At 40.0% G+C, this 24,430-nt stretch overlaps 1 protein-coding gene across 10 annotated transcripts in view; it reads left to right on the forward strand.

Moving 5' to 3' along the window:
* The window catches only part of LOC130437255 (ryanodine receptor 3), a 95,533-nt gene that overhangs the window by 38,567 nt on the left and 32,536 nt on the right, over nucleotides 1-24,430 (forward strand). For all 10 annotated transcript variants that reach the window (XM_056768514.1, XM_056768518.1, XM_056768516.1 and 7 more), the window contains 35 exons: nucleotides 1,687-1,753; nucleotides 1,836-1,996; nucleotides 2,059-2,224; nucleotides 2,337-2,423; nucleotides 2,512-2,738; nucleotides 3,022-3,826; nucleotides 4,936-5,136; nucleotides 5,365-5,467; nucleotides 5,591-5,725; nucleotides 8,487-8,760; nucleotides 8,903-9,017; nucleotides 10,289-10,421; nucleotides 10,516-10,619; nucleotides 10,971-11,106; nucleotides 12,508-12,694; nucleotides 12,771-12,879; nucleotides 12,985-13,105; nucleotides 13,263-13,432; nucleotides 14,445-14,665; nucleotides 14,784-14,874; nucleotides 15,497-15,637; nucleotides 15,742-15,905; nucleotides 18,292-18,370; nucleotides 18,459-18,548; nucleotides 18,632-18,778; nucleotides 18,905-18,967; nucleotides 19,606-19,681; nucleotides 19,763-19,883; nucleotides 19,973-20,088; nucleotides 20,172-20,239; nucleotides 21,685-21,806; nucleotides 21,951-22,000; nucleotides 22,120-22,180; nucleotides 23,328-23,566; nucleotides 23,709-23,790. In XM_056768514.1, the coding sequence (XP_056624492.1) occupies nucleotides 1,687-1,753; nucleotides 1,836-1,996; nucleotides 2,059-2,224; nucleotides 2,337-2,423; nucleotides 2,512-2,738; nucleotides 3,022-3,826; nucleotides 4,936-5,136; nucleotides 5,365-5,467; nucleotides 5,591-5,725; nucleotides 8,487-8,760; nucleotides 8,903-9,017; nucleotides 10,289-10,421; nucleotides 10,516-10,619; nucleotides 10,971-11,106; nucleotides 12,508-12,694; nucleotides 12,771-12,879; nucleotides 12,985-13,105; nucleotides 13,263-13,432; nucleotides 14,445-14,665; nucleotides 14,784-14,874; nucleotides 15,497-15,637; nucleotides 15,742-15,905; nucleotides 18,292-18,370; nucleotides 18,459-18,548; nucleotides 18,632-18,778; nucleotides 18,905-18,967; nucleotides 19,606-19,681; nucleotides 19,763-19,883; nucleotides 19,973-20,088; nucleotides 20,172-20,239; nucleotides 21,685-21,806; nucleotides 21,951-22,000; nucleotides 22,120-22,180; nucleotides 23,328-23,566; nucleotides 23,709-23,790 (5,232 nt within the window). The remainder of the gene's footprint in view (nucleotides 1-1,686; nucleotides 1,754-1,835; nucleotides 1,997-2,058; nucleotides 2,225-2,336; nucleotides 2,424-2,511; nucleotides 2,739-3,021; nucleotides 3,827-4,935; nucleotides 5,137-5,364; nucleotides 5,468-5,590; nucleotides 5,726-8,486; nucleotides 8,761-8,902; nucleotides 9,018-10,288; nucleotides 10,422-10,515; nucleotides 10,620-10,970; nucleotides 11,107-12,507; nucleotides 12,695-12,770; nucleotides 12,880-12,984; nucleotides 13,106-13,262; nucleotides 13,433-14,444; nucleotides 14,666-14,783; nucleotides 14,875-15,496; nucleotides 15,638-15,741; nucleotides 15,906-18,291; nucleotides 18,371-18,458; nucleotides 18,549-18,631; nucleotides 18,779-18,904; nucleotides 18,968-19,605; nucleotides 19,682-19,762; nucleotides 19,884-19,972; nucleotides 20,089-20,171; nucleotides 20,240-21,684; nucleotides 21,807-21,950; nucleotides 22,001-22,119; nucleotides 22,181-23,327; nucleotides 23,567-23,708; nucleotides 23,791-24,430) is intronic.

A 24,430-nucleotide genomic window follows, 5' to 3' on the forward strand; every position in this document is an offset into this window, starting at 1 on the left:
GCATGGTTGCAGATTAAAGGCTGGAACATTTTGAAGTTTCCATCGCATTTACCAGACTTAAATCCGATTGAGAACCTCTGGTGGGACTTAAAGAAAGCAGTTGCAGTGCGCAAGCCTAAGAATGTGACTGAACTGGAGGCTTTTGCCCATGATGAATGGGCGAAGATACCCGTAGATCGCTGCAAGACACTTGTGTCAAGCTATGCTTCACGTTTAAAAGCTGTTATAACTGTAAAAGGATGTTGTACTAAGTACTAAGATTGAATGTCACTTGGGGGTTGAATAAAACTGATAATGATGTGAGCTCAGAAAAGACATTTGTGGTTATTTCATTATAAATGTTATGTTATATTTGTCTGACCTACACGTGTCTCTTTGATTTAATTGTAAGCAGGATGACTGAATGATCATAATCAATGTCAAACCGACCAAAACAATCAATTTCAGTGGGGGTTGAATCATTTTGAACACAACTGTATGTTTTATCTGTTTTAATGATTGTTCTGAGTGTAATCTGGGCGGAATCTTTGACAAAAAACGTTAATTATCTCAGCTGTTTAATCAAAGTGATGTATTTTTGAAGAAATCTTCCTACATCTACAGAGCGATAAAAAGCAAAAAATTAAGATAGAAGAATACGGTTTCTTTTGTTTAAAAGCTGAGACTCTGTTCTTTCATTTGACATATTGTTTGTCCATATATTCTTTATAGAACATTTACTGTGAGCCATTAAATTTAGGTGAAAATGTTAAAAAACGCTGGCGTAGGCTGACAACTTTTGTTTTTAAAAAGGCTGGGAATGAGTTAAGCAAATAATGATATTTATAAAGGCATGTTTGTCATACTGAAACTTAACCAAAACGTGGTGGTCAAAAAGGATATCCACACATAGAGTATATGACCTTAGAGGGAAAATTGAAGCTTTAAGATATGAAGTGTATGGTACAAAATGGATGAAACACTAAACTTTTAGGTATTTATTTTAACAAAAATGATTATTGTTTACATTTCTTTAAAAATGCACAGCATTTATATTGCATATAAATAACAGCTGTCTGATCATTCATTTTATGTATAAACATATTTAGGAAATATTTGCATGTATATATTAATATTTAAATTAATTATAAACATTTATTAATTTTTAGGGTTCATATTGTTCTTAAATATGTGCATGAATACGTATGTGTTTATAAATACAAAATGAATACGCACAGTACACAGACATATATTGTAAATGCAAGCTTTTATTCTGGATGCGATTCATCGCGATCAATCGCTGAACAACCCTAAATTATAAATAATTTTATTGTGAACAATATCAAATGTTCACTGCTTACTTGCTGTTTTTGTTCACTTTTGTTACTTTTTGAAAACTCAATCGATTTATGTAGAACAAAAAAAACGAGCAATTCAGTACTGTGATAAAACCATATTCCATAATAAAAACCCAAGCAATTATCTAATTATTATTTTTTATACCATAGCTAAGTTTTATTAGTTATTAATATTTTCTTGATTCTCTCTTGTCTTGACTACACCTGACATTCTCATTGATGTTTTTTTTTTGCCAAACCTCCTTAAAGTCATCTCAAAGCTGAGCTTTATTTTGCATGCCAAACCTAACTACACCAAAGTTTCTATTTGCGTGAGTGTGTTTGAATAAAGTTCATTGAACCTCTCCAGGTATCCGGTGAAGTCAATGAAACACTCGGAGGAGAGCAGAAGAATCGACTACAGCAGCATCACCACGGTAACATCAATATGTGTTCAAACACGGTACTCATTAAAAATGACAAATGTCTAGGTGATGAATCTTGTATTTTATTCTGCAGTATTATCATTCAGTCCGAATATTCGCGGGTCAGGATCCGTCCTGCGTGTGGGTCGGTTGGGTCACCCCCGACTATCATTACTACAGCAACGACTTTAGCCTCAGCAAGAACCGCACCGTGACGGTGACCCTCGGAGACGAGAGGGGTCGTGTGCATGAGAGGTGAGCGTCAGTCGGTTTCATCTTATTGGTGAGTCTCAGTACTAATCTCTCTTGTCTCACAGCGTGAAGAGGAACAACTGCTACATGGTTTGGTGTGGAGATGTCGGCAGCGCGGGGCAGACCGGCGGCAGAAGTAATGCAGATTTAGAGATGGGCTGTCTTATCGATGTGGCCACCGGTCTGTTGACCTTCAGCGTGAACGGCAAAGAGCTTCCAACTTCACACCTGGTACTGTTGGATGAATTTTAACATCTGAACATCTCATCAGCTAATCTGGTTAAATATCAAATAAAAAAGTTAAAGAAAGTTCAGATAAATGTTGATGAATTTCTTTGTCCAGGTGGAGCCCAGCACAAAACTCTTTCCCGCTGTGTTCGTGCGTCCGACAAGCTCCAGTCTTTTCCAGTTTGAACTGGGCAAAATCAAGGTTAGTGAGTCTTGAGTTGACAGAGCTGTCGTGAATAGATCGGCTCGGTCACTGGATGAACATCTTCATATTTTACACTCTTCTCCAGAACACCATGCCTCTGTCATCAGCCATCTTTAAGAGTGAACACAAGAACCCGGTTCCTCAGTGTCCACCCCGTCTGGACGTCCAGACCATCAGCTCGGTGCTGTGGAGCCGCATGCCAAACATATTCCTGAAGGTGGAGACGTCCCGGATCAGTGAGAGACACGGATGGATGGTCCAGTGTAACGAACCCCTGCAGATGCTCGCTGTACACATCCCTGAGGAGAACCGGTACACACATCTCTCTCTCACACACACACACTCGCTCTCTCACACCGCACACACACAGACACACGCACTCTCTCTATATCACACACTCGCTCTCTCTCTCACACACATACACACACACACGCACACACACACACACACACACACACACACTCTCTCTCTCTCTTATACACATACTCTCAAACACACTCTCTCTGACGAACACACACACACTTTTTTATTGCAAATGAAAGAATTGTGAAAGAAATGTGACTTGAGTGAATCTCATCTGTGTTTCTCGCTGCAGATGTGTGGACATCATGGAGCTTTCGGAGCAGAAGGAACTGCGTAAGTTCCACCATCACACACTGAAGCTTTACTGCGCTCTGTGCGCTCACGGCAACACGCGCGTCGCTCACGCCCTGTGCAGCCACCTCGACCAATCCCAGCTCCTGTACACCATCGACAACCAATACCTTTCCGGCATGCTGCGCGAGGGCTTCTACGGCGTCCTCATCAGCGTTCACCTGGAGACGGCCCGAGCCGCTCGGCTCATGATGAACAACGAGTTCATCATCCCCGTCACCCCCGAGACGCGCAGCATCCAGCTCTTTCCAGACGCGTCCAAACGCCACCGGCCCCCCGGCGTAGGTCTCAGCACGTCCCTGAAGCCCAAACTCAACTTCGCACCTCCCTGTTTCATCAGCGCTAAACGAAACCAGCACCTCTACAGCCCCGAGATCCCGCTGGACGTGCTGAAAGAGAAAGCCATCAGCATGCTGACGGAGGCGGTTCAGGGCGGAGGAGATCACATCAGAGATCCCGTGGGAGGAAGCGTGGAGTATCAGTTCGTGCCCATCCTGCGCCTCATCAGTACTCTGCTCACCATGGGCATCCTGACCAGCCGAGACGTTCACAAGATCTTACTCCTCATTGAGCCCAATGTGTTCGGAGAACGCAAGGAGGAGGGCTCAAGAGAGACGGGGGTGAAGGAAGGTGTGACGGGAGCGGAGGAGAAGACTGTCGAGACTGGAGAAGAAGAACCAGTGAAGGGTAGAAAGGTCATGAAGGGACTGCTGGAGAAGAAGTTACCTGAGTGTGTCAAACGACAGGTGAGAATCTGCGCCAATGACGACCAAAAGTTCAAATAAATGACTGATTTAAAGGGACAGTTCACCCCAAAATGTAAATGTTGTCATAATTTACTCCAGACCTGTACACATGTCTTTCTTCTGCTAAACACTTTTCAGGGCTGTCTTTCTGTCTTTAGCTTTCTTGATCTCTTTGTTAATTAAATTTATTTAGTTAAAATTAAGTAAAAGAGACATCTTTTTATTATTTATGAATATATTTTTAATAAATAAATAAAGTTGTATCAGTGCATAACATGGATTTTTTACTTAAAATAATCCCTAAATCTTGTCATCTCAAAAAGCTTATTTCTGCTAATAAATTGGTAAAGCTTTATATTTATATACGCAAATATTATTTCTCTTTTTAAGCACTTTTTACACCTAATTTTCAGAAAACAAGATTTAGGCAGTGTTCACATTTGACTTCTTTTTTGAAGTGCAATCAGAAGTTATTGAAAGTGAAAATTAAACTTACATTTATACAAAACTGTTCCAACTGACATTTCGACCGCCATTTTATTTTTTCGAGCTCGAGCCTTCTCTAACCAATCACGTTCCTCACATGTTTTATGGAAACAACGTTTTTTTTTAAAGAAACGTTTACATTTTTTCAACGTGAAAAGACGCTCTGAGCTGCAAAAAAAGCCGCTGGCGTTTAAAAATGCACTCAGGACTTTTTTTGAAAACACGGTTTACTCTATAGGATTATAAATTAAAACAGACGCTAGAAGCTTCAAAAAAGAAGTCAAGTGTGAACATGGCCTTAGGTTGTCTTGCTTCTTGAGTACATAAGTAAGCACAAATAGAGTAATACATTTGTTTTAGTCATGTACAACCAAAAATTGTTAACATCTTTTAGATTAACTTGTTCAAAATGTGGTATTTTACACCCAGTATTGTGTATTTTATTAAATCGTGAGCTGATTGCGTCACTACACCCCTGCAAAACACTTAATAAATAAATCCTAGAAGATGTTTTTTAGACTTCCATGAATTATTTTCTGACGAGGAAAAGTTTGGAGATAATGAAGATAAAGCAGCGTGTGAATAACTGGTGGTGTAAATGTTTCTCTCTGTGTTTTCTTCAGATGTGTGATCTGCTTCATTATTTCTGTGACTGTGAGTTGAGGCACAGGATCGAGTCGATCGTGTCGTTCTCCGACGGTTTCGTTTCCAAGCTGCAATTCAACCAGAAGTTTCGCTATAATGAGCTGATGCTCGCGCTCAACATGTCTGCCGCCGTCACCGCAAAGAAAACCAAAGAGTTTCGCTCTCCTCCACAGGAACAGGTACATTCACATCTGTTTATAACCTTATTTAGAAATTCCGGAAATGAGGATTCGACCTCCAGATAGTTGAATTGGGAACCGATGTATGTTTGTTTATAATTGTTAGCATTAAAAAGTTTAGGTAAAGTCTCTTTGTAACTCTTGAATGTCAGAGTTGCGAGTTTTTCCTTCTCATGAACATGCACATTAAACTTCAGAACGGTCTCAGTCGTCTGACGTTTGTTTCAGATTAACATGCTGTTGAATTTTGACATGGGCGAGGGCTGTCCGTGTCCAGAGGACATACAGGAGGAACTCTATGACTTTCACACTGAACTGCGGCTACACTGCGGTACAGACACATTTATTATGTATCTTCATGTTTACAAGCGATTTGTTGATGTTTTGATTTGATTGATACAGAAACAGACGATCAAATGTTCACGTGACCTTCTGATCTGATTTCTCCCTGCAGGAATCCCAGTGGAGGAACCAGAGGAACATGAAGACACGTCTCTTAAAGGTCGTCTGCTCGCGCTGGTCTATAAGATCAAAGGTCAACCGCAGAAATCTGACACACAGCCCCGGGAGAAAGAGCAAACAGCACCAAGTGAGACATAAAGTAGTTTTATGAGCATTTTTCAAAGACGTTACGACTTTTATTTCTCACAAACGGAAGATTCTATAAAACGCCTGTATTCATCTTAAAAAAACACAAGTGCAGGTTATCACACGAATAGACAGGTAACTGACAAATTACATTAAAGTCCCCGTGAACAGGAAGTTGCGATCGTTTTTACATCCGTATTCTGACATATTCCCAAGTGAAAAGTAATAGGCCCTTTTTACATGACATCACGCGTCTTCCGTTCTGTCGCGAACCAGTGTAGCGTTACTTCCACTAGCGCCTCAGAATGGAGTTTACCAAGTCCCTTGCACAGCTGCCGCAAATACGGCTAGATGATGTACAACATCTTGCAGACAAATTTTCGTTTATGACAAGATCAAAGCAAGATAAAGGATTCAAATACTTCATTGAACAGTACCTGCTTGAGAAAGTATTTTGTTTTCTTTTTGTGTTAGCGAAGGTGCTATTTTCTGTCACTGTTGTTAAATTCTAGCACGACGGCAAACGTTCTTCTTCTTCTTCTTCTTCTTTGTTGCAAGACGGATGTCATGATACACTGCTTTGCGAGATGGCAGAAGTTAAGTGAGGTCATTGTGAAAAGGGCCTATTTCAAAGGAGAAAATGAGTGGGCATGGCTTGCGCTTTTCATTGTGAAATGATTATATATGTAAATCAGCTGTTGTATTGATTTTGAAATGAAACTGACAGAAGACAGTTGAAGGGGAGGAGTTAATGGATGCTCCGCCCACTCATTTACTAGTCTTATTTATGTCATTTAAGATGGATAGTCATTTCAGGGCAGAAGTGCATTTTCAGATTTCAACAGAAAATCAAGTGTAAGTGAATTAAAGAAAGAAAATGACCCACATTGATAAACTATGTACTATAAATGCTGCAATATTTCATGAAAAAAAAAGAATTGTCATTTATTTATTTTACTTTGACTTTGATAAATTAGGGCCATTTCATTTTTAGTTTACCTTAATTATTTTTCATTTTGTTAAGTTCTGTACTACACAAAAGTAATATGTTTGTCTACATAAAATTACTGTAGTATAACAGGGGTTTTCAAACTGGGGTCCAGGGACCCCCTGGGGGCCTCCAGAACATTGAAAGGGACCCCAAGAAAAATAATTAAAGTCCAGAGTGTTTATCAGCTTTTTTTTGCTATTGATAGTTTCAAGAATTGTTTACATTTCAATCTTTCTAGTGAGTTCTTATCACTGTAGTTTCTTTTTCGGGACTCAAAGTGACATTATTGCAAACTGTTTAGGTTTAGAAACAATGTCTTGTCTTTATAATATCCTATTTATCTAACAAATTTTAAACGTAACTTTACACAGAAAACAGATAGATTGATAGAGATTTTAGAAAAGGGGGTCCCTCACAAAATATAAATCATATTTGGGGATCCTTGGCAACATAAAGACCATATACTATCACTATTGTATTTATTATATTAAACTGCAGTAAAAGTCTTAGATTCTATAGTATTTTTGAATCTACTATGGTATACTACAATTTTACATCAGTTTATCAATTTACTACAAGGGTACTACAATTATCTGTAGCAAATTCTATTTGATTCTATATGATTTTTTTCATCGTAGTGTTCAGTTTCACAGGATTTTTGTTTAAGGCCTGGTAGAAAAAAATATTTTGGTGTATATGGCTCATTTTGCCCTTCATGACAACTGTGAGGATGGTGAATTATTTTATAACTCCTGTTTAACTTTTATTAAGCCTTACATTTTACATTTACATTTATTCATTTGGCAGACGCTTTTATCCAAAGCGACTTGCAAGCAGGAGAGCATATAAACATTTAACAGGAGAGCATATAAACATTTCGTCAACATGCTAAACAGTACCATTAGTTTTCAAGGCCACGCTACTAGAGGATTAAAGCTGGAGTAATCAAAGCAGCAAAAGAACAAAACATATGTTTCTTTTGGACTGACAGAGTTATTGGTTAGTCAAATAAATGCGTAACAGGTAAGTCTTGAGCTGTATTTTTTAACTTGTGAAGGATGCTGCCGTTCATATGGAGGCTGGTAGTTCATTCCACCAAAGGGGAACCGAATAAGTAAAGGTTTTTACAAGCTATTTGGTGCCTGGCTGTGATGGTACAACCAGGCATCGCTCATTTTCACTTGAGTAACACGTCCCGCCTCTTTGCCCATTTTCCATTATCAGGCAGTGACGCGCTGCTAAGATGACGCCGGCCGGCTCCGCCCGCTTTAAGCTTCAAAAGAGCTCATCAGAAACCTACTGGTGACGTCACGGCATATTAAATACAGACAGATTTTTTTGTAGCACATGTCGCACTGTCCTACAGCCCTGCTCAGTATTGCTGAGTCTCGAATAAACCCCACAGAAGATTTAATTCCGTTTACACTTGAACTCTCCTGAACTCAGCGTTTGATTTATATCCGTCGACTCAGCGGGATTGTAAATGAGCGAAGCTTCTGATTGGCTGCCCTATAAAAGCTTATTTATAAGTGATGATCCTGTGTGCCAGAACACACTTCAAGACATCACAACGCTTACATTACCAAAATGGTCCTCACCTTGATATTACCGTAGTATTGTTGGACGTTCACTGTCAATACCATGGTTAATGAATATCGTATAATTTTCTAAATAGTATAGTCAGTATGCAGTAGGAGAGAAGCTTTGGCCAAACATTTCTAAACGCTAGAAATTAAACAACTGTTTTGATGTCTTTCTGTGGTGTGTGCAGCCAATCTGAAGGAGCTGATCTCTCAGACGATGGTGAGCTGGGCTCAGGAGACACACATTCAGGATCCCGAGCTGGTGCGCGTGATGTTCAGTCTGTTGAGGAGACAGTACGACAGCATCGGCGAGCTGCTGAGAGCCATGAGGAAGACGTACACCATCAGCGCCGCCTCCGTGAGCGACACCATCCACCTGCTGGCCTCACTGGGACAGATACGCTCGCTGCTGAGCGTCCGCATGGGTAAAGAAGAGGAACAGCTCATGATTGATGGCTTGAGGTGAGAGAGTTCTAGATAGACACATCATAAATTAAACGAACTCGATCCTTTTTTACGTAAGAACATTTGCTGGGTTTGTTGTAAAGCTCATGTTCCAGCTGGACTTTGAGTGATGTGATGTGTGATCTTCTGTCCGTCTCAGTGACATCATGAATAACAAAGTCTTCTACCAGCATCCGAACCTGATGAGAGTTCTGGGGATGCACGAGACCGTGATGGAGGTGATGGTAAATGTGCTGGGAGGAGGAAAATCACAGGTGCTGACATGAACATCACTACAAACGTTTGAATCAACAGATCAGATGAGATATCACAGCATTGTTCCCATTAATCAAAATGGCTCCAGGGAGTCATTTGTTGTCATGTAATTAAATAACCTCTCGGTTTGATCGATTGATTGCTGTATTGATTTAAACCGCACTCTTAAAGATGAGGTAACACGCAAAGTTTCTGCCAATTTCTTATTAATGTCGAGTACCTTTAGAGGAGTATTGCATACGTCGTATCTTTGAGTATTTAGTTTAATCACATTTATTAAAGATAGATACAGATGTACGATTATTTCTGGAAAAAGACAGAGCTTGGAGGCGTACAGAGGAGGAAGAACTACAGCGCCACCACACAATACATCTCGCATTGATTCACTATAAGTTTGTGTTGTTTACATTATGCTGATTGCAAACAAAACGCAGAGGTATGACTTAGTTTGACTTACTGCGTGCGGTTCATGTCCGGCATCTTCTACCACTGGGACCGCTCCATCTATCAGTTTCAAACCATCTCCAAATCCAGCGTTATATCCAGCGTTTATATAACATCAATCACTGAAATGCGAGCAAACAAACATATCTAAACTCCTCGTTACGAAACGTTAGAAAAAAACTTTCCGAAACCAGTAGGAACCCTGGCGGAAATCGTAACATTGACCATGTTAAGCTTGAGAAGCTGTGCAACAGTGTAAAGAAATCAGAATGACTGAAATACTGTTTTACCTTCGCTTTAAAAACAAAGGTGCTTAAAATGATTTCACAGCAATGCCATAGAAGAAATTCTCAAAGGTTGTTTGTCAAAGGTTGTTTAAAGATCTCTTTCTTACATTTTTATAATCTCAAGAACCTTTTTTCGCCACAAAGAACCTTTAATGAAACAGAAGGTTTCTTTATGAAACCATTCGGACAAAAAAGGTTCTTCTATGGCATCATGAAGCACTTTTATTTTCAAGACTGTATAACGCACACATACTGTCTGGTTTATTATCTCGGTGAGGACAGTTTACGCCTTACAGTTTACACCTTACGCCTACGCCTTACGTCAGCACCAGTCAATAGGCGTAATGATTTTTATACTGTAGAAACTGTATAACTTAAAGATCAAAAATTGTTCTGTATGATTTGTAAAAAAGGTACCTCAATTTTGGTCCCCACGGTGACACATGTCCACATGAGTTGGTTAGTATTCAGGTTTAGGTATAAAAACACGCATATCAGATGTGATATTTCTCTGTTAACTCATGTGATCTCTCTATCAGGAAATCGCTTTTCCCAAAATGGTAGCGAGCTGCTGTCGATTCCTGTGTTACTTCTGTCGAATCAGTCGAGAGAATCAGAAAGCCATGTTCGATCATTTGAGTTATCTGCTGGAGAACAGCAGTGTTGGACTGGGTGAGTACAGTGCTCCTGCACAAACAGGTTACATGTTTAATCTGTTGCTGAATGACATGCTGCTCTGTGTGTGTGTGTGTGTGTGTGTTAAAAGCATCTCCATCCATGAGAGGATCGACACCTTTAGACGTAGCGGCTTCATCCGTCATGGATAATAACAGTCTGGCCCTCGCGCTGGAGGAACCCGACCTCGACAAGGTGCATTAGCAATGCTGCTTTATGTTTTACTTTCGCCTCTCTGTCGCCATCTGTGTTTAAAACATAAGATTGCGGGATCCTTTGCTTATCTTTATCTTCAAGTCAAGTAAAGGTTTCTCTCAAAATCCTGCTCGACCGTTGTGAATAAGGGTTGAGAGATGTTTTTATGGACTTGCTCAATAGCAGATTATTGTATATTTAAAAAAAGGTTACGGATTTTAGCATTGAGCTATTTTACACAGCGATTTCATTTTGAACAATTACATTGCAATATGCAATAAGACATTTCTTTATATATAAATGACTTCCAAATATCTCAAAACCAGAAATAATGTGTTGAGGTGTTTGCAGGTGGTAACGTATCTCGCCGGCTGTGGGCTGCAGAGTTGTTCCATGCTCGTGGCTAAAGGATATCCAGATATCAGCTGGAACCCTATCGAGGGTGAACGCTACCTTTCCTTCCTGCGGTTCGCTGTGTTTGTCAACGGTAAACAAACACAAACATCTATTTAACACGCACGGATTCCAAATGGACCCTCCTCCAGCAGGGCTGGGAAGGTTACTTTTTAAAAATGTATTTCACTGCAGATTACAAAATACATGCTTTAGGGGCGATTCACATTTCAAGTCTAAAACTGCACGGAAAACACAACCCACGCCACTTTCTCTGTAAATGACCCTCACTTCGAAAAATTAAACTATTTCCATCTCGATCACGTCTGCCATTTAACTCATTCCCCGCCAGCCTTTTTAAAAAAAAGTTGTCAGCCTACGCCAGCGTTTTTTAACATTTTCACCCAACTTTAATGGCTCACAGTAAATGTTCTGTAAAGAATATATGGACAAACAATATGTCCAATGAAAGAACAGAGTCTCAGCTTTTAAATAAAAGAAACCGTATTCTTCTATCTTCATTTGTTCGTTTTTTATCACTCCGAAGATGTGGGTAGGTTTCTTCAAGGTTTCTTATGTCAGAGATTCCGCCCAGATTACACTCAGAACAATCATTAAAAACAGATAAAACATGTACGTTCTAGGTTCTGGGATTCTGTACTTTTCCCCAAAGGTGTGTAATAGCACCACCTGCTGTATAACAGTACTAACACTGATTGCCATAATAACTCGTCTTTGGCGGGTAACCGTTTTTTTTTAAATGACGAGATAACTCGTCAATGGCGGTGAAAGAGTTAAAATAACCAATATGCGAAAAGACACGAAATGTCTTAAAAAGTAATCTGTCATTTATTTTGTTAAAAGTATTGTAACTTAATATAAATACTTTAGAATATTTGGGAAAACTCATAAGGTACATTAAACAAAGCGATCTTCAGACACAGGACTCTTATTATTATTTAAAACAACGTCAGTTTTAAAGTTCTACCTCATTAGATATTATAGTCCACAATTCTAAGAAAATAAGTTATAAACTCATGATTTTTGTGAGGAAAAAGTCTGAACTGTAAGGCAAAAAGTTGCCATTAAGCTAAAAAATACTTAAACAAGAAACTCACAAACAACTAAAAAGGAAGAGTTTGTAAGAATTTTGCAGGTAAAAAATCCAAAACCCACTAGGCCAATGTTATATATTTTTTTCAGCTGAGTACTTACAATATCTAAGTCAACAAGTTATGCCATTGTTGTTGTTTTGATCGTGCGCCTTCTAGAGGCGATTTCTACAAACTGTACCTTCAAGGCCACTGCACATTGAGTAAGAAATTTGCTTTCGAAATTTCCACACGTTGAAACATAAATACGACCTCACATTTACACACTGAACAGACTTGTGTATAGATTGACTAGTTTTCGAATGATGGCGTTAAGAATGAAACAATAAAAAATAAATGTATACACACACGCTAATCGCTTTCCACGTGTCGTCCGTGTGCAGGTGAGAGCGTTGAAGAGAACTCCAGCGTGGTGGTCAAACTTCTGATTCGCCGGCCGGAGTGTTTTGGCCCCGCCCTGCGAGGAGAGGGTGGAAACGGGCTGCTGGCAGCTATGAATGAGGCCATAAAGATCTCAGAGAACCCAGCGCTGGATCTGCCCACCACGGCCCCGGGACACACGTCAGACACGTAAGATACACACATGTACACACATGTGCCTGATGATACCAGCGGTGATGATGATGATGTCATCTCTCTGCTACAGGTCCACTGAAGGTGAGGAAGAGGAGGAGGTGGTTCACATGGGGAACGCCATTATGTCCTTCTACTCGGCTCTGATCGATCTGTTGGGCCGATGCGCTCCCGAGATGCACGTGAGAACATTTATTGTGGATCAACTCAAATCTGAAAGACACATCGGACAAAAAGTGTTTGTATGATGATGTGAAGTTAACTGATGTCTTGTTCCTCACACACAGTTGATCAATAAAGGTAAAGGTGAAGCATTGAGGATTCGTGCCATCCTGCGATCTCTCGTGCCCATTGAGGACCTGGTGGGCATCATCAGCATCCCTCTGAAAATGCCTGTGCTCAATAAAGGTTTGAAACTCTCTCCTGATTCACATTTACACACCTTCTGCTTTAAAGTCATTTCTTTAGAAGAGACACAAACCATCCCTCCAAATATCTGATCCATTACCTCCTTCAGAATAATCCAGCAGACATTTATACTGTTTGAAATCTGTCTGTCTGTCAGATGAGAGTGTGACAGAGCCTGACGTGTCTGCCAGTTTCTGTCCGGACCACAAGGCTCCCATGGTGCTGTTTTTGGATCGCGTGTACGGCATCGAGGATCAGAGTTTCCTGCTGCATCTGTTAGAGGTGGGATTCCTGCCGGATCTGAGGGCCGCTGCTTTACTCGACACGGTGAGACACAAACCTCGAAAATAAAAATGTGTTAAAACTGCAGCATTTTAAAGCCGTTGTAAGCGTGAGAGCTCATACTTCTTGTACTTTTTTTCTTGTTTTCCAGTAAATATGTCTAAAAATTCTTGAATCAAGATGCATTTTCTTGATGAGCAAAATGTCCTAAGAAAACAAGTCTTGTTTTTAGTAAAAAAATATGAAATGTCATTGAATTTGTGCTTAAAAAAAGCATAAAAAATCTGCCAATGGGTTAAGAAAAATATTCTTGAATTAAGGTTTACCTTTTCTTAGTCATTCAATTCAAGATTATTTTTCTTTCCCCGTTGGATGAATTTTTAGACATTTGTACTGGAAACCAAGAAAAAAAGACTAAGTAAGAAAGTAATTTTTTGCAGTTTATATTCTACATCTACCCTGATTAGAATTGATTCAAGGATTGACCTGAAACGGCATTTTTAATTCATTAAAATAATAAAAAACTACATAAAGTATTCTTATTAACTGACCAAAGCATACAGGTGTAAGAAAGATACATTAAAGCATACACAAGTTATCATTTTGAAGTAATTTCCACTATTGAATATAGTAAATGGAATTTAGTTTAATACATCAGAAGTAACTGTAGTTAAAATACAGAAAAATAAGAGTAACCCCTTACTTCACTTTCTCAAGATAAAAGTAATTCAATTACAGTCTTAGTAACGAGTTACATCAACACTGGTCTTAAGAATGTTTAGATACTGGTACTGAAAAACTACACGGAAATATGGAGAAATTATCTTTTTATTTGTTATATGGTCCTTGAATTTGTCGGTTTGTAAATTTAAGTTTCTTTTGTATCGATGTGTGAACAAATTACAGCAAATTTCAAGAAATCTGTTGAGTTTCTCATCCAAACCAAAAGGAAAACACATTGCTCTCATGGCATCTCGTGTGGCTTTTTCTGAGTGACTTCTGAATATGTCTTTGTGAAAGTTGTGTTTGAAATCATGTTGTGTGTGTTTATTGTCAGGAATCTGTGCGGACGACCGAAAGCGCTCTAGCAATGAACAGGTACATCGGTTCTGCCATGTTGCCTCTGCTCACGCGCTGCGCTCCTCACTTCACCGGCACAGAACATCACACAGCGCTCATCGACTCAACGCTTTACACCATCTACAGATTGTCCACATGCTGTTCGCTCACCAAAGCTCAGAGAGACGCCATCGAGGAGTGTTTACTGGCTGTCTGCAGGTGAGGAATCATTACAGTCTGTTATCCGGAATTCAGCTTCAGCATTTGTGGAAACTTGAACCGTAAAACAGTGTTCACCAATAAGATCCCTCATCAGTGTGCTTTGTGTCTCTTGAAGGTATCTCAGGCCGTCCATGTTACAGCCTCTCTTACGCCGACTGGTGTTTGACGTGCCGTTGTTGTCCGAATACTGTATGATGCCTCTGAAGGTAAACACTGTCTCAGAGCTCCTGTCATGTTGTGTGAGTGTTGTCTGCGAGTTGTGTGAGTGTTATCTGCGAGTTGTGTGTGTTGTGTGAGTGTTTGGCGAGTGTTGTCTGCAATTGTTTTGTGAGTGTTGTCTGACAGTTGTCTGCGAGTTGGGTGAGTGTTGTCTGTGAATTGTGTGAGTGTTGTGTGAGTGTTTTGTGTGTTGTCTGAGTGTTTTGCGAGTATTGTGTGAGTGTTGTCTACGAGTTTTGTGACTATTTGCGAGAGTTGTCTGCGAGTGTTGTCTGCGAGTTGTTTCAGTGTTATCTGCGAGTTGTGCGAGTGTTGTCTGCAAGTTGTGCGAGTGTTTTGCCAGTGTTTGGGAATGTTGTCTGCAAGCTGTGCGAGTGTTGTCTGCGAGTTGTGTGAGTGTTTTGCGAGTGTTGTGTGAGAGTTGTCTGTGAGTTGTGTGAGTGTTGTATGAGTGTTGTGCGAATGTTGTGTGAGTATTGTCTGTGAGTTGTGTGAGTGTTGTCTACGAGTTGTGTGAGTTGTGTTTTATTTGTATTAGTCTGTTGTTTGTTTTGTCCCTCATGTATCAATAAGCCTGTATGAATGAAAACGTCTCTTTGTTGGTTGCAGTTGTTATCGAATCATTACGAGCAGAACTGGAAGTATTACTGCCTCCCGTCCAGCTGGGGCGGTCACGGTCTGCCGTCTGAAGAAGAGCTTCTGCTCACCAAGAAGATCTTCTGGGGCATCTTTGATTCTCTCTCTCAGAAGGTGAAGACACTAGCTGTACATGACATGATGTGATACTGACATTTAAAATGTGACATCTGATTCCAGGCTAAAAGATCTAAACGTGTCTGTGTGCTTTTGTTCAGACGTACGATCAGGAGCTGTTTAAAATGGCCATGCCATGTCTGAGCGCCATCGCCGGAGCTCTTCCACCCGATTACATCGACCCGTCGCTCAGCACCGCGCTGGAGAAACACGAGTCTGTAGACACGCAGGGCAACTTTGACCCCAGACCCATTAACACGGCCAAGTATGAGCGAGTGAGAGAGAGCAAGTGAGAGAGTGAGACAGTAAGCATAAGACTGAGCAACACATAAAGAGAGGGAGTTGGAGACCGAGTAAATGAGACAGAAAGTGAGAGCGGTCGAGCAAGAGAACGAGTCAGAGACAGAGGGAGCAAGCAAGGGAGAGAGAGAGATACACCGAGAGCGGTTAGGAGAGATTGACAGAATGAGCAAGTGTGAAAGAGTTAGAGCGAGTTACAGACATAGAGAAAGATAGTGAGAGCGTCAAGAGTACAAGAGAGACAGAGAGTCTCGCAGTGTTGTCTGAGAGATATGTGAGAGTTGTGCGAGTGTTGTCTGCGAGTTCTGCGAGTGTTGTCTGCTAATTGTGTGATGTTTTCTCTGTGAGTGTCTGGTGTGTGTTGTCTGCGAGTTGTGTGATTGTTTTACGAGAGTCTTCTGTGAGTGTTGTCTGCGAGTTGTGTGAGTGTTGTGCGAGAGTTGTGTGAGTGTTTTGTAAGAGTTGTCTGCGAGTTGTGTGAGTGTTGTGCAAGTGTTTTTGCGAGAATTGTCTGTGAGTGTTGTCTACGAGTTGTGTGAGTGTTGTGTGGGTGTTGTGTGAGAGTTGTGTGATGGTTTTTGTGTGTGTTGTCTGCGTGTTGTGTGAGTGTGGTGTGAGAGTTGTGTGAGAGTTGTGTGAGTGTTGTGCGAGTGATGTGCGAGTGTTTTGCGAGAGTTGTCTGTGAGTGTTGTCTGTGAGTTGTGTGAGTGTTGTGTCAGTATTGTGTGAGTGTTGTGCGAGCGTTGTGTGAGTGTTTTGCGAGAGTTGTCTGTGAGTGTAGTCTGTGAGTTGTGCGAGTGTTGTCTGTGAGTTGTGTGAGTGTTGTGTGAGTGTTGTGCAACTGTTTTGCGAGAGTTGTCTCTCAGTGTTGACTACGAGTTGTGTGAGTGTTGTGTGAGAATTGTTTTTAGAGTTTTTGTGAGTGTTGTCTGCGTGTTGTGCGAGTATTGTGCGAGTGTTGTGCGAGTGTTGTGTGAGTGTTGTGCGAGTGTTATGCTAATGATGTGCGAGTGTTTAGCTAGAGTTGTCAATGAGTGTTGTCTGTGAGTTGTGGGAGTGTTGTCTGTGAGTTGTGTGAGTGTTGTGTCAGTATTGTGTGAGTGTTGTGCGAGTGTTGTGTGAGTGTTGTCTGTGAGTTGTCTGAGTGTTGTGTGTGTGTTGTGTGAGTGTTGTGTTTGTGTTGTGCGAGTGTTGTGTGAGTGTTGTCTGTGAGTTGTCGGAGTGTTGTGTGTGTATTGTGTGAGTGTTGTGTTTGTGTTGTGCGAGAGTTGCCTGTTAGTGTTGTCTGTGAGTTGTGTGAGTGTTGTGTGAGAGTTGTGCGGATGTTGTTTCAGATTTGTGCGAGTGTTGTCTGTGAGAGTTGTGTGAGAGTTCTCTGCGAGTTGTGTGAGAGTTGTGTGATAGTTGTGTGATAGTTGTGCGAGAGTTGTGTCAGTGTTGTGTGAGTGTTTTGCGAGAGTTGTCTGTGAGTGTTGTCTGTGAGTTGTGTGAGTGTTGTCTGTGAGTTGTGTGAGTGTTGTGTGTGTGTTGTGTGAGTGTTGTGTTTGTGTTGTGCGCATGTTGTCTGTGAGTGTTGTCTGTGAGTTGTGTGAGTGTTGTGTGAGTGTTGTCTGTGAGTTGTGTGAGTGTTGTCTGTGAGTTGTCTGAGTGTTGTGTGTGTGTTGTGTGAGTGTTGCGTTTGTGTTGTGCGAGTGTTGTCCGAGTGTTTTGCGAGAGTTGTCTGTGAGTGTTGTCTGTGAGTTGTGTGAGTGTTGTGCGAGAGTTGTGCGAGTGTTGTGTCAGTTTTGTGCGCATGTTGTCTGTGAGAGTTGTGCGAGAGTTCTCTGCGAGTTGTGTGAGAGTTGTGTGAGAGTCGTATGAGTGTTGTGTGAGAGTTGTATCAGTGTTGTGTGAGAGTTGTGTGAGAGTTATGTGAGAGTTGTGTGAGAGTTGTGTGAGAGTTGTTTGAGTGTTGTGAGAGAGTCGTGTGAAGGTTCTCTGAGAGTTGTGTGAGAGTTGTGTGAGAGTTGTGTGAGAGTTGTGTGAGAGTTGTGTGAGTGTTGTGTGAGAATTGTGTGAGTGTTGTGTGAGTGTTGTGTGAGAGTTGTGTGAGAGTTGTGTGAGAGTTGTTTGAGTGTTGTGAGAGAGTCGTGTGAAGGTTCTCTGAGAGTTGTGTGAGAGTTGTGTGAGAGTTGTGTGAGAGTTGTGTGAGAGTTGTGTGAGAGTTGTGTGAGAGTTGTGTGAGAGTTGTGTGAGAGTTGTGTGAAGGTTCTGCTAGAGTTGTGTGAGTGTTGAATGAGTATTGTGCGAGAGTTACACCAGGAGAACACAAGATGACTGTATTGTATTGTATTTCATGTTTGTTCTCACAGTGTTTGTCTGCCGGAGAAGCTGGAATACACCGCCAACAAATACACTGAACATTGTCATGAGAAATGGGCTGCAGAGAAGGTCTGAGATCCATCACATCTTCATTTCTGTGGACAGTCATGGTTTACTGTCACTTCATGTGTTTTCTCTTGGTTTCTTCTGTGTGCAGGTCATGCTGGGCTGGAAATACGGAGAGAATGTCGACGAAAAATTAAAAACACACCCAATGATGAGGTCCTACAAAGCTCTCACAGAGAAGGTAGAAAAAGAGCCGTGTGTTTATCTTTATGACATCAACACATTATCTGCATTGTTTATTCACACCTCTGTTTCCACCCGCAGGAGAAAGAGACGTACCGCTGGAGCGTCCGTGAGTCACTGAAGAGCATGTTGGCAATGGGCTGGACAATAGACCGAACCAAAGAAGGAGAAATGACCTTTCAGCTGAGAGAGATTGAGAAGATGCGCAGGACTTCTCAAGTGTCTCAGGTACATTCACAATCAGAAAGATTACACTTTAGAAACTCTATATCTGATATTATTTACTTCACACAATTCATGTGGATCATCTTTATTTTGAAATACGTGCATGAATGTGATGGAAATTGTTTTCAGGGTAACGGCTACAGCCCGACACCTCTAGACATGAGCAATGTGCCTCTCTCACGAGAACTCCAGGTGAGACCCAGATCTCGGGTGATTTCATTAAAAATAATGTCAATTTCTTTCCCATTATCCTCATTTGCCCACTGTAACAAAATTGTGTTGGGTTTACTTAAATATATCAGTTAATTTGTAAGGGTTGTTGATAAAAATTACTGGAATGTGAAAAATATTCATTCCACATTTATTTATTTTCATCAGTCTTGGGTGTAACTAGTGACTTAGGAAAAGTTATTTAATTACATTAAGTAATTACTATGAAAGTAAAGTAACAGATTATTTTAATATTTTTCTGTAATTTTATTAGTTATGAATATGAAATTGGATGTTTCAATATGAAAAATAACTTTTATATAGATTCAATGGATTCATTGTATTTTAAATTAAAAAATTCATGGATTTATTGCAATGTGGGGAACAAAAATATCCATTTTTATAATAAATGGAATGCAATGTGAAATTTTGAAACAGAAAATAGTTTTCATCTGTTTTCATTTTTACCCAAATTAATCTAAATGGATTTATAGCAGATTATATTGGAACCAAATTCTTCATTTATTGAATTATTATATGATCTGTCAATAAAAGCAATGTCAAGTAGACCTGTAAATAAATCTGTTCAGAGTTGTTGGTGATGTGTTTTGTGTCTTCAGTCGATGGTGGAAGTTCTGGCTGAAAACTATCACAACATCTGGGCCAAGAAGAAGAAGAGCGACCTCGTAGCCAAAGGTCAAGTTCAGATACTGAATGTTACGTGTTAGAGCTCAAAGGTCACGTGTTGACATGTTGTGTGGCGATCTGTGACTGCAGGTGGCACTCATCCTCTTCTGGTGCCCTACGACACACTCACAGCTAAAGAGAAAGTCAAAGATCGTGAGAGAGCCCAGGATCTTTTCCGCTTTCTGCTGATTAACGGACATTCGGTCAGCAGGTGAGAACATGCGTGTGCTTTAACACTCATACTGTCAAACGAAGAGTGCAATGACGTGCGATTGTGACGTGTGATGGTTGTCTTCTCAGGGGATTGAAGGACATAGAACAGGACTCCTCCTCTATGGAGAAACGATTTGCTTATAAATTTCTCAAGAAGTTGCTGAAGTACGTGGATTCTGCGCAGGAATTCATCGCTCATCTCGGTACACAAAGCGGCTTTCTTGAATCAGATCTTCCGGTCTGACTATGGCCTGTGAATTCATCGCAACTGTCGGTTTTGTTACAGAGGTCATGGCTAGCAGTGGACAAAACAACAGATCTCCGCATGAACAGGAGATCAAATTCTTTGCTAAGGTGTGAGATTTGTCTTTATATAGAGCCGTGGAAATATGTATGAGTCCAAATCGTCATTTAATCAGCATTTTAGAGGTGTTGTGGCCATTCAAATTTCAACAAAATCAAACCTCAGGAGCAGGGTTTAAATTGAGGTGGACTGGGGTGGTCCCGGACCCCCCACCTCCAGCTAAACAAAACGCTATCCACTGTAACTTATTTAACTTTTAACTGTAACTTGTTTAAATTCAAAAAGACGCAAATCGAAATAACATTTTTAACTGAACAATTCATGCATTTTCAAGCGTGCCACATGGTGTTCAATGAAGACACGTATAGAGACGTCGCACCGAGAGACTGATCACAAGCTGAACCTCTCATATTGAAAGCATTTATCTTAAAACTCAAGAGTTACTATGGTTTTGATATCAAGTCTTTCTTTATGTTCCCTGTTATCTCACATTATCAAAAAAGATGCAACGCAAGCCACTCAAAGGACAACAGATGGTGTAAAAAATAGGAAAGGGAGCAAATATGTTTGACATCGCTTGCTCTTCCCAAGAACATTGAGTTCATTTTTTTCCCCAAAAAGATTTTTCTTCCCTCTTTCCCAACTTTCCAGAGATTATTTTGCGGATTTCATTTTTACATGTGCTCTGATTTTGACAAGAAGGCTTTCGCCCAGAGGAATTACATTTGTTTTTCTTTTCCGTTTCGTCTCGAAATCCGGTCTCGAATGCCTTCCCTGAGGTTACCCTCCGTCTGTTCATGAAAGGGCACTTTGGGCATGAAAAATGGCACTTTAGGCAAAGGGACAGGTGCTAGTGGTTTACTTTATATAAAAAAAATACTTAAACCTTTTTAATTTATAGAAGTTGTATAATTAATTGTTATAAAGTATTTCTATTTATACACATAGCTTTAAGTATTTATGTAAGTATTTACAGTTATAAAAACTCGCTGATTATTGAAAATTACTGCTGCAAAATCCACTATTTTGATCACAAAATTCTCAATATATACATTCACAATATATAATTCCTGGTGGGACTGGTTAGAGGACCCCAAGAGCTTTGACACAGTTGGGACACTGCTCAGGAGTGACGTAAAGTCATCCAACAACAATGTGAAAGACTGACAGCATGATGAGACTGTGATAATTTATTTTGCTTTTCCTCAATACCCGTAGAAATATGTCTGTTGTGCTGCTTAAGTGAATCTGAACTTGTTTTTCTGAAACACGGAGCATCTTTTCTGTTTTTTTCACCTGTTATTCCCATTTTCTGCATATAAATGCAAATAAAAAATGTAAATTTGGGAGAAATATTGTTAGTAGTTCACAGAACGAAACACACACCTAGAAAAAGTAATTTCAGAAGAACTGAAAATCATTTTGAAATTTTTTCATAAAGGATAATAAACATTAAGAGTTTCATCTTGAATGTGTTGTGATGTGTTTTCCGCAGGTCCTCTTGCCTCTCATAGATCAGTACTTCAAGAATCACTCGCTCTACTTTCTGTCCTCGGCCACCAAGACGCTGAGCAGCAGTGGATACGCCTCTAATAAAGAGAAAGAGATGGTGACCAGGTGAAACATCACATGAGATTACTGTAGAAAATAAGATCTGATTAACACAAGTGTTTTTATTTCTTCACCTGCTTCAGTTCTTCTTCTTTCTCTCTTACACTGAATCTTGACTTCCGTCTATGTGTCTGTCTGTCCGTCTGTCAGTCTCTTCTGTAAGCTGGCCGCTCTGGTTAGACACAGGATCTCTCTCTTTGGTAAGATGATGATTTTCTGTCCGCCTGTCTTCTTCTTCTCTGGTGCTCGTGGCTCTGTGTGTTGATGGGACGTTGATGGAGTTTGTGTTTTCAGTCGCTTGTGTTCGTTGTGTTTGTAGGAAGTGACTCCACTACTATGGTCAGCTGTCTTCACATCCTCGCACACACATTAGACACCAGGTATGATCAAGACACCTCGGAGGAAAATCTGATCGCTCACAGGTTGCTCTTTCATAGCTCAGGAGATTTGATGGAGCTCTCAGTTGTGTTTCATTTAAAGTCCCAGTGAAGTAACAAAAATACTTTCTTACTTAGAATGTTTGTCTTGTTTTGCAGTACAAATGTCTAAAAATTCTCTTTTTTAGACTCTTTATTGAATATTTTTCTAACCCATTGGTAGATTTTTTTGCTTGTTCTAAGGTCAATTTGCACATCAAGAAAATGCATCTTGATTCAAGAATTTTTTCACATTTTTACTGGAAAACAAGACAAAAATACTAAGTAAGAAAGTCCTTTTTTGCAGTGTACATAGTATTTTTGTCTTGTTTTGCAGTAAAAATGTCAAAAAGTTATGAAACAATTTAAGAAAATCGGTCTTGTTTTTAGACAAAATAAATATTAAATTTCAGTGAATATCTGCTTAAAAAAAGCAACAAAATCTGCCAATGGGGTAAGAAAAATATTCTTTAATTAAGGTTTACTTTTTTCTTAGTCACTCAATTCAAGATTATTTTTCTTATGCCATTAGAATATTTTGTTTGCTTGTTTTAAGCACAAATTCACTGACATTTTATATCTTTTGTTTTTAAAACAAGACTTATTTTCTTGAATTTTTTGACATTTGTACTAGAGAAAAATACAAAAATACTAAGAAAGTCATTTTTTGCAGTGCAATGCCTATTTTTCATGAAATATTGCAGCGTTTATTGTATAATAGTCTATCAATGTGGGTCATTCTCTTTTAAAAATTTGTGTGCCCCCATAATCCTTAGTTAATATATGAAAATGTACTTACCATCTTAAATGATCCGTTAACTCCTCCCCTTCAACTGTCAGTCTGCTCCCAGTTTCATTTCAAAATGCAATATACATCCAATCAAATCGCAGAAAAGATGATAGCCACGCCCAGTTTCTTCTCATTAGAAATTCCATTTCACTCGGAAATGCGACAAAATACAGAAGGAAACACGATCGCAACTTCCGGTTCACAGGGACTTTAAGTCTCAGATTTTCTTCTTAAAACTACTTTGGTAGTAAAGGAATCAAATGAGAGCGTAATTGTCAGAGGTGTTTGACGTATTGTATCTTCCTCTGGTTGGTCTTACAGGACGGTGATGAAATCGGGATCTGAGCTGGTGAAAGCGGGTTTGAGGACGTTCTTTGAGAACGCAGCAGAAGATCTGGAGAAGACGTTGGAAAATCTGAAGTTGGGGAAGTTCACTCACTCTCGCAGTCAGATGAAGGGAGTTTCTCAGAACATCAACTACACCACCGTCGCTCTTCTGCCCATCCTCACGGCTCTGTTTGAACACATCACAGAACATCAGTTCGGCTCTGATCTGCTGCGTGAGTCTGACTCCAGTATTAGCAGAGCCAGAATTCATCATATCAAAATATGATTCTTAGGGATTTATGCTCCAAACAAAATGAGTGAAATATGAGTGATGTTTGTGATGTTGAGTTTGTTCATCTGTTTGTGTTTTATCAGTGGATGATGTGCAGGTGTCCTGTTATAGAATTCTGTCCAGTTTATATTCACTGGGAACTGGAAAGAACATCTATGTGGAGCGGTGAGTGATGGACAGTAGAGATGACTGTAAACACACTTGAGCTCGTGACTGGTGAACAAAAGAAATACTTGTCTCAAAAAATGTGTACTTGTGTGTGTGCATAGGTGTCCTTGTGCTCTTTGTTTGTGTATGTTTCTCTTTGTGTGTCTCTGTGCTCTTTGCTTGTGCATTTTTGTTTGTCCCTGTGTGTATGTCCACTGTTTGTGTGTGTTTGTGTTTCTCTTTGAGTCTCCGTGCTCTTTGTTTGTGTTTACATATGTGTGTTTCTTTTTGTATGTCTCTATGTCTTTATTTATTTGTGTGTGTGCATCTTTGTGTGTCCCTATGTGCCTGTCCACAATGTGTGTGTGTGTGTCTCTTCTGTTTGTGTGTGTTTCTCTGTGTATGTGTCTGCATGTACATGCGTATGTGTGTCTACATATTGTGTGTGTCTATGTTTTTTTGTCGATGTGTGTGTGTGTATCTGTCTTTGTGCGTTTGTGTGTGTTTGTGTCTCTCTTGTTGTGTGTTTTTGTATGTATGTGTGTATCTCTCTTTGTGTGTATGTGTGTGTGTTTGTGTCTCCCTCATTGTGTGTTTTTGTATGTGTGTGTGTCTCTTTGTGTATGTGTCTCTGTGTTTTTGTCTGTGTATGTGAGTG

Source organism: Triplophysa dalaica, chromosome 15 (assembly GCF_015846415.1).
Source record: "Triplophysa dalaica isolate WHDGS20190420 chromosome 15, ASM1584641v1, whole genome shotgun sequence".
Classification (NCBI taxonomy): Eukaryota; Metazoa; Chordata; class Actinopteri; order Cypriniformes; family Nemacheilidae; genus Triplophysa; species Triplophysa dalaica.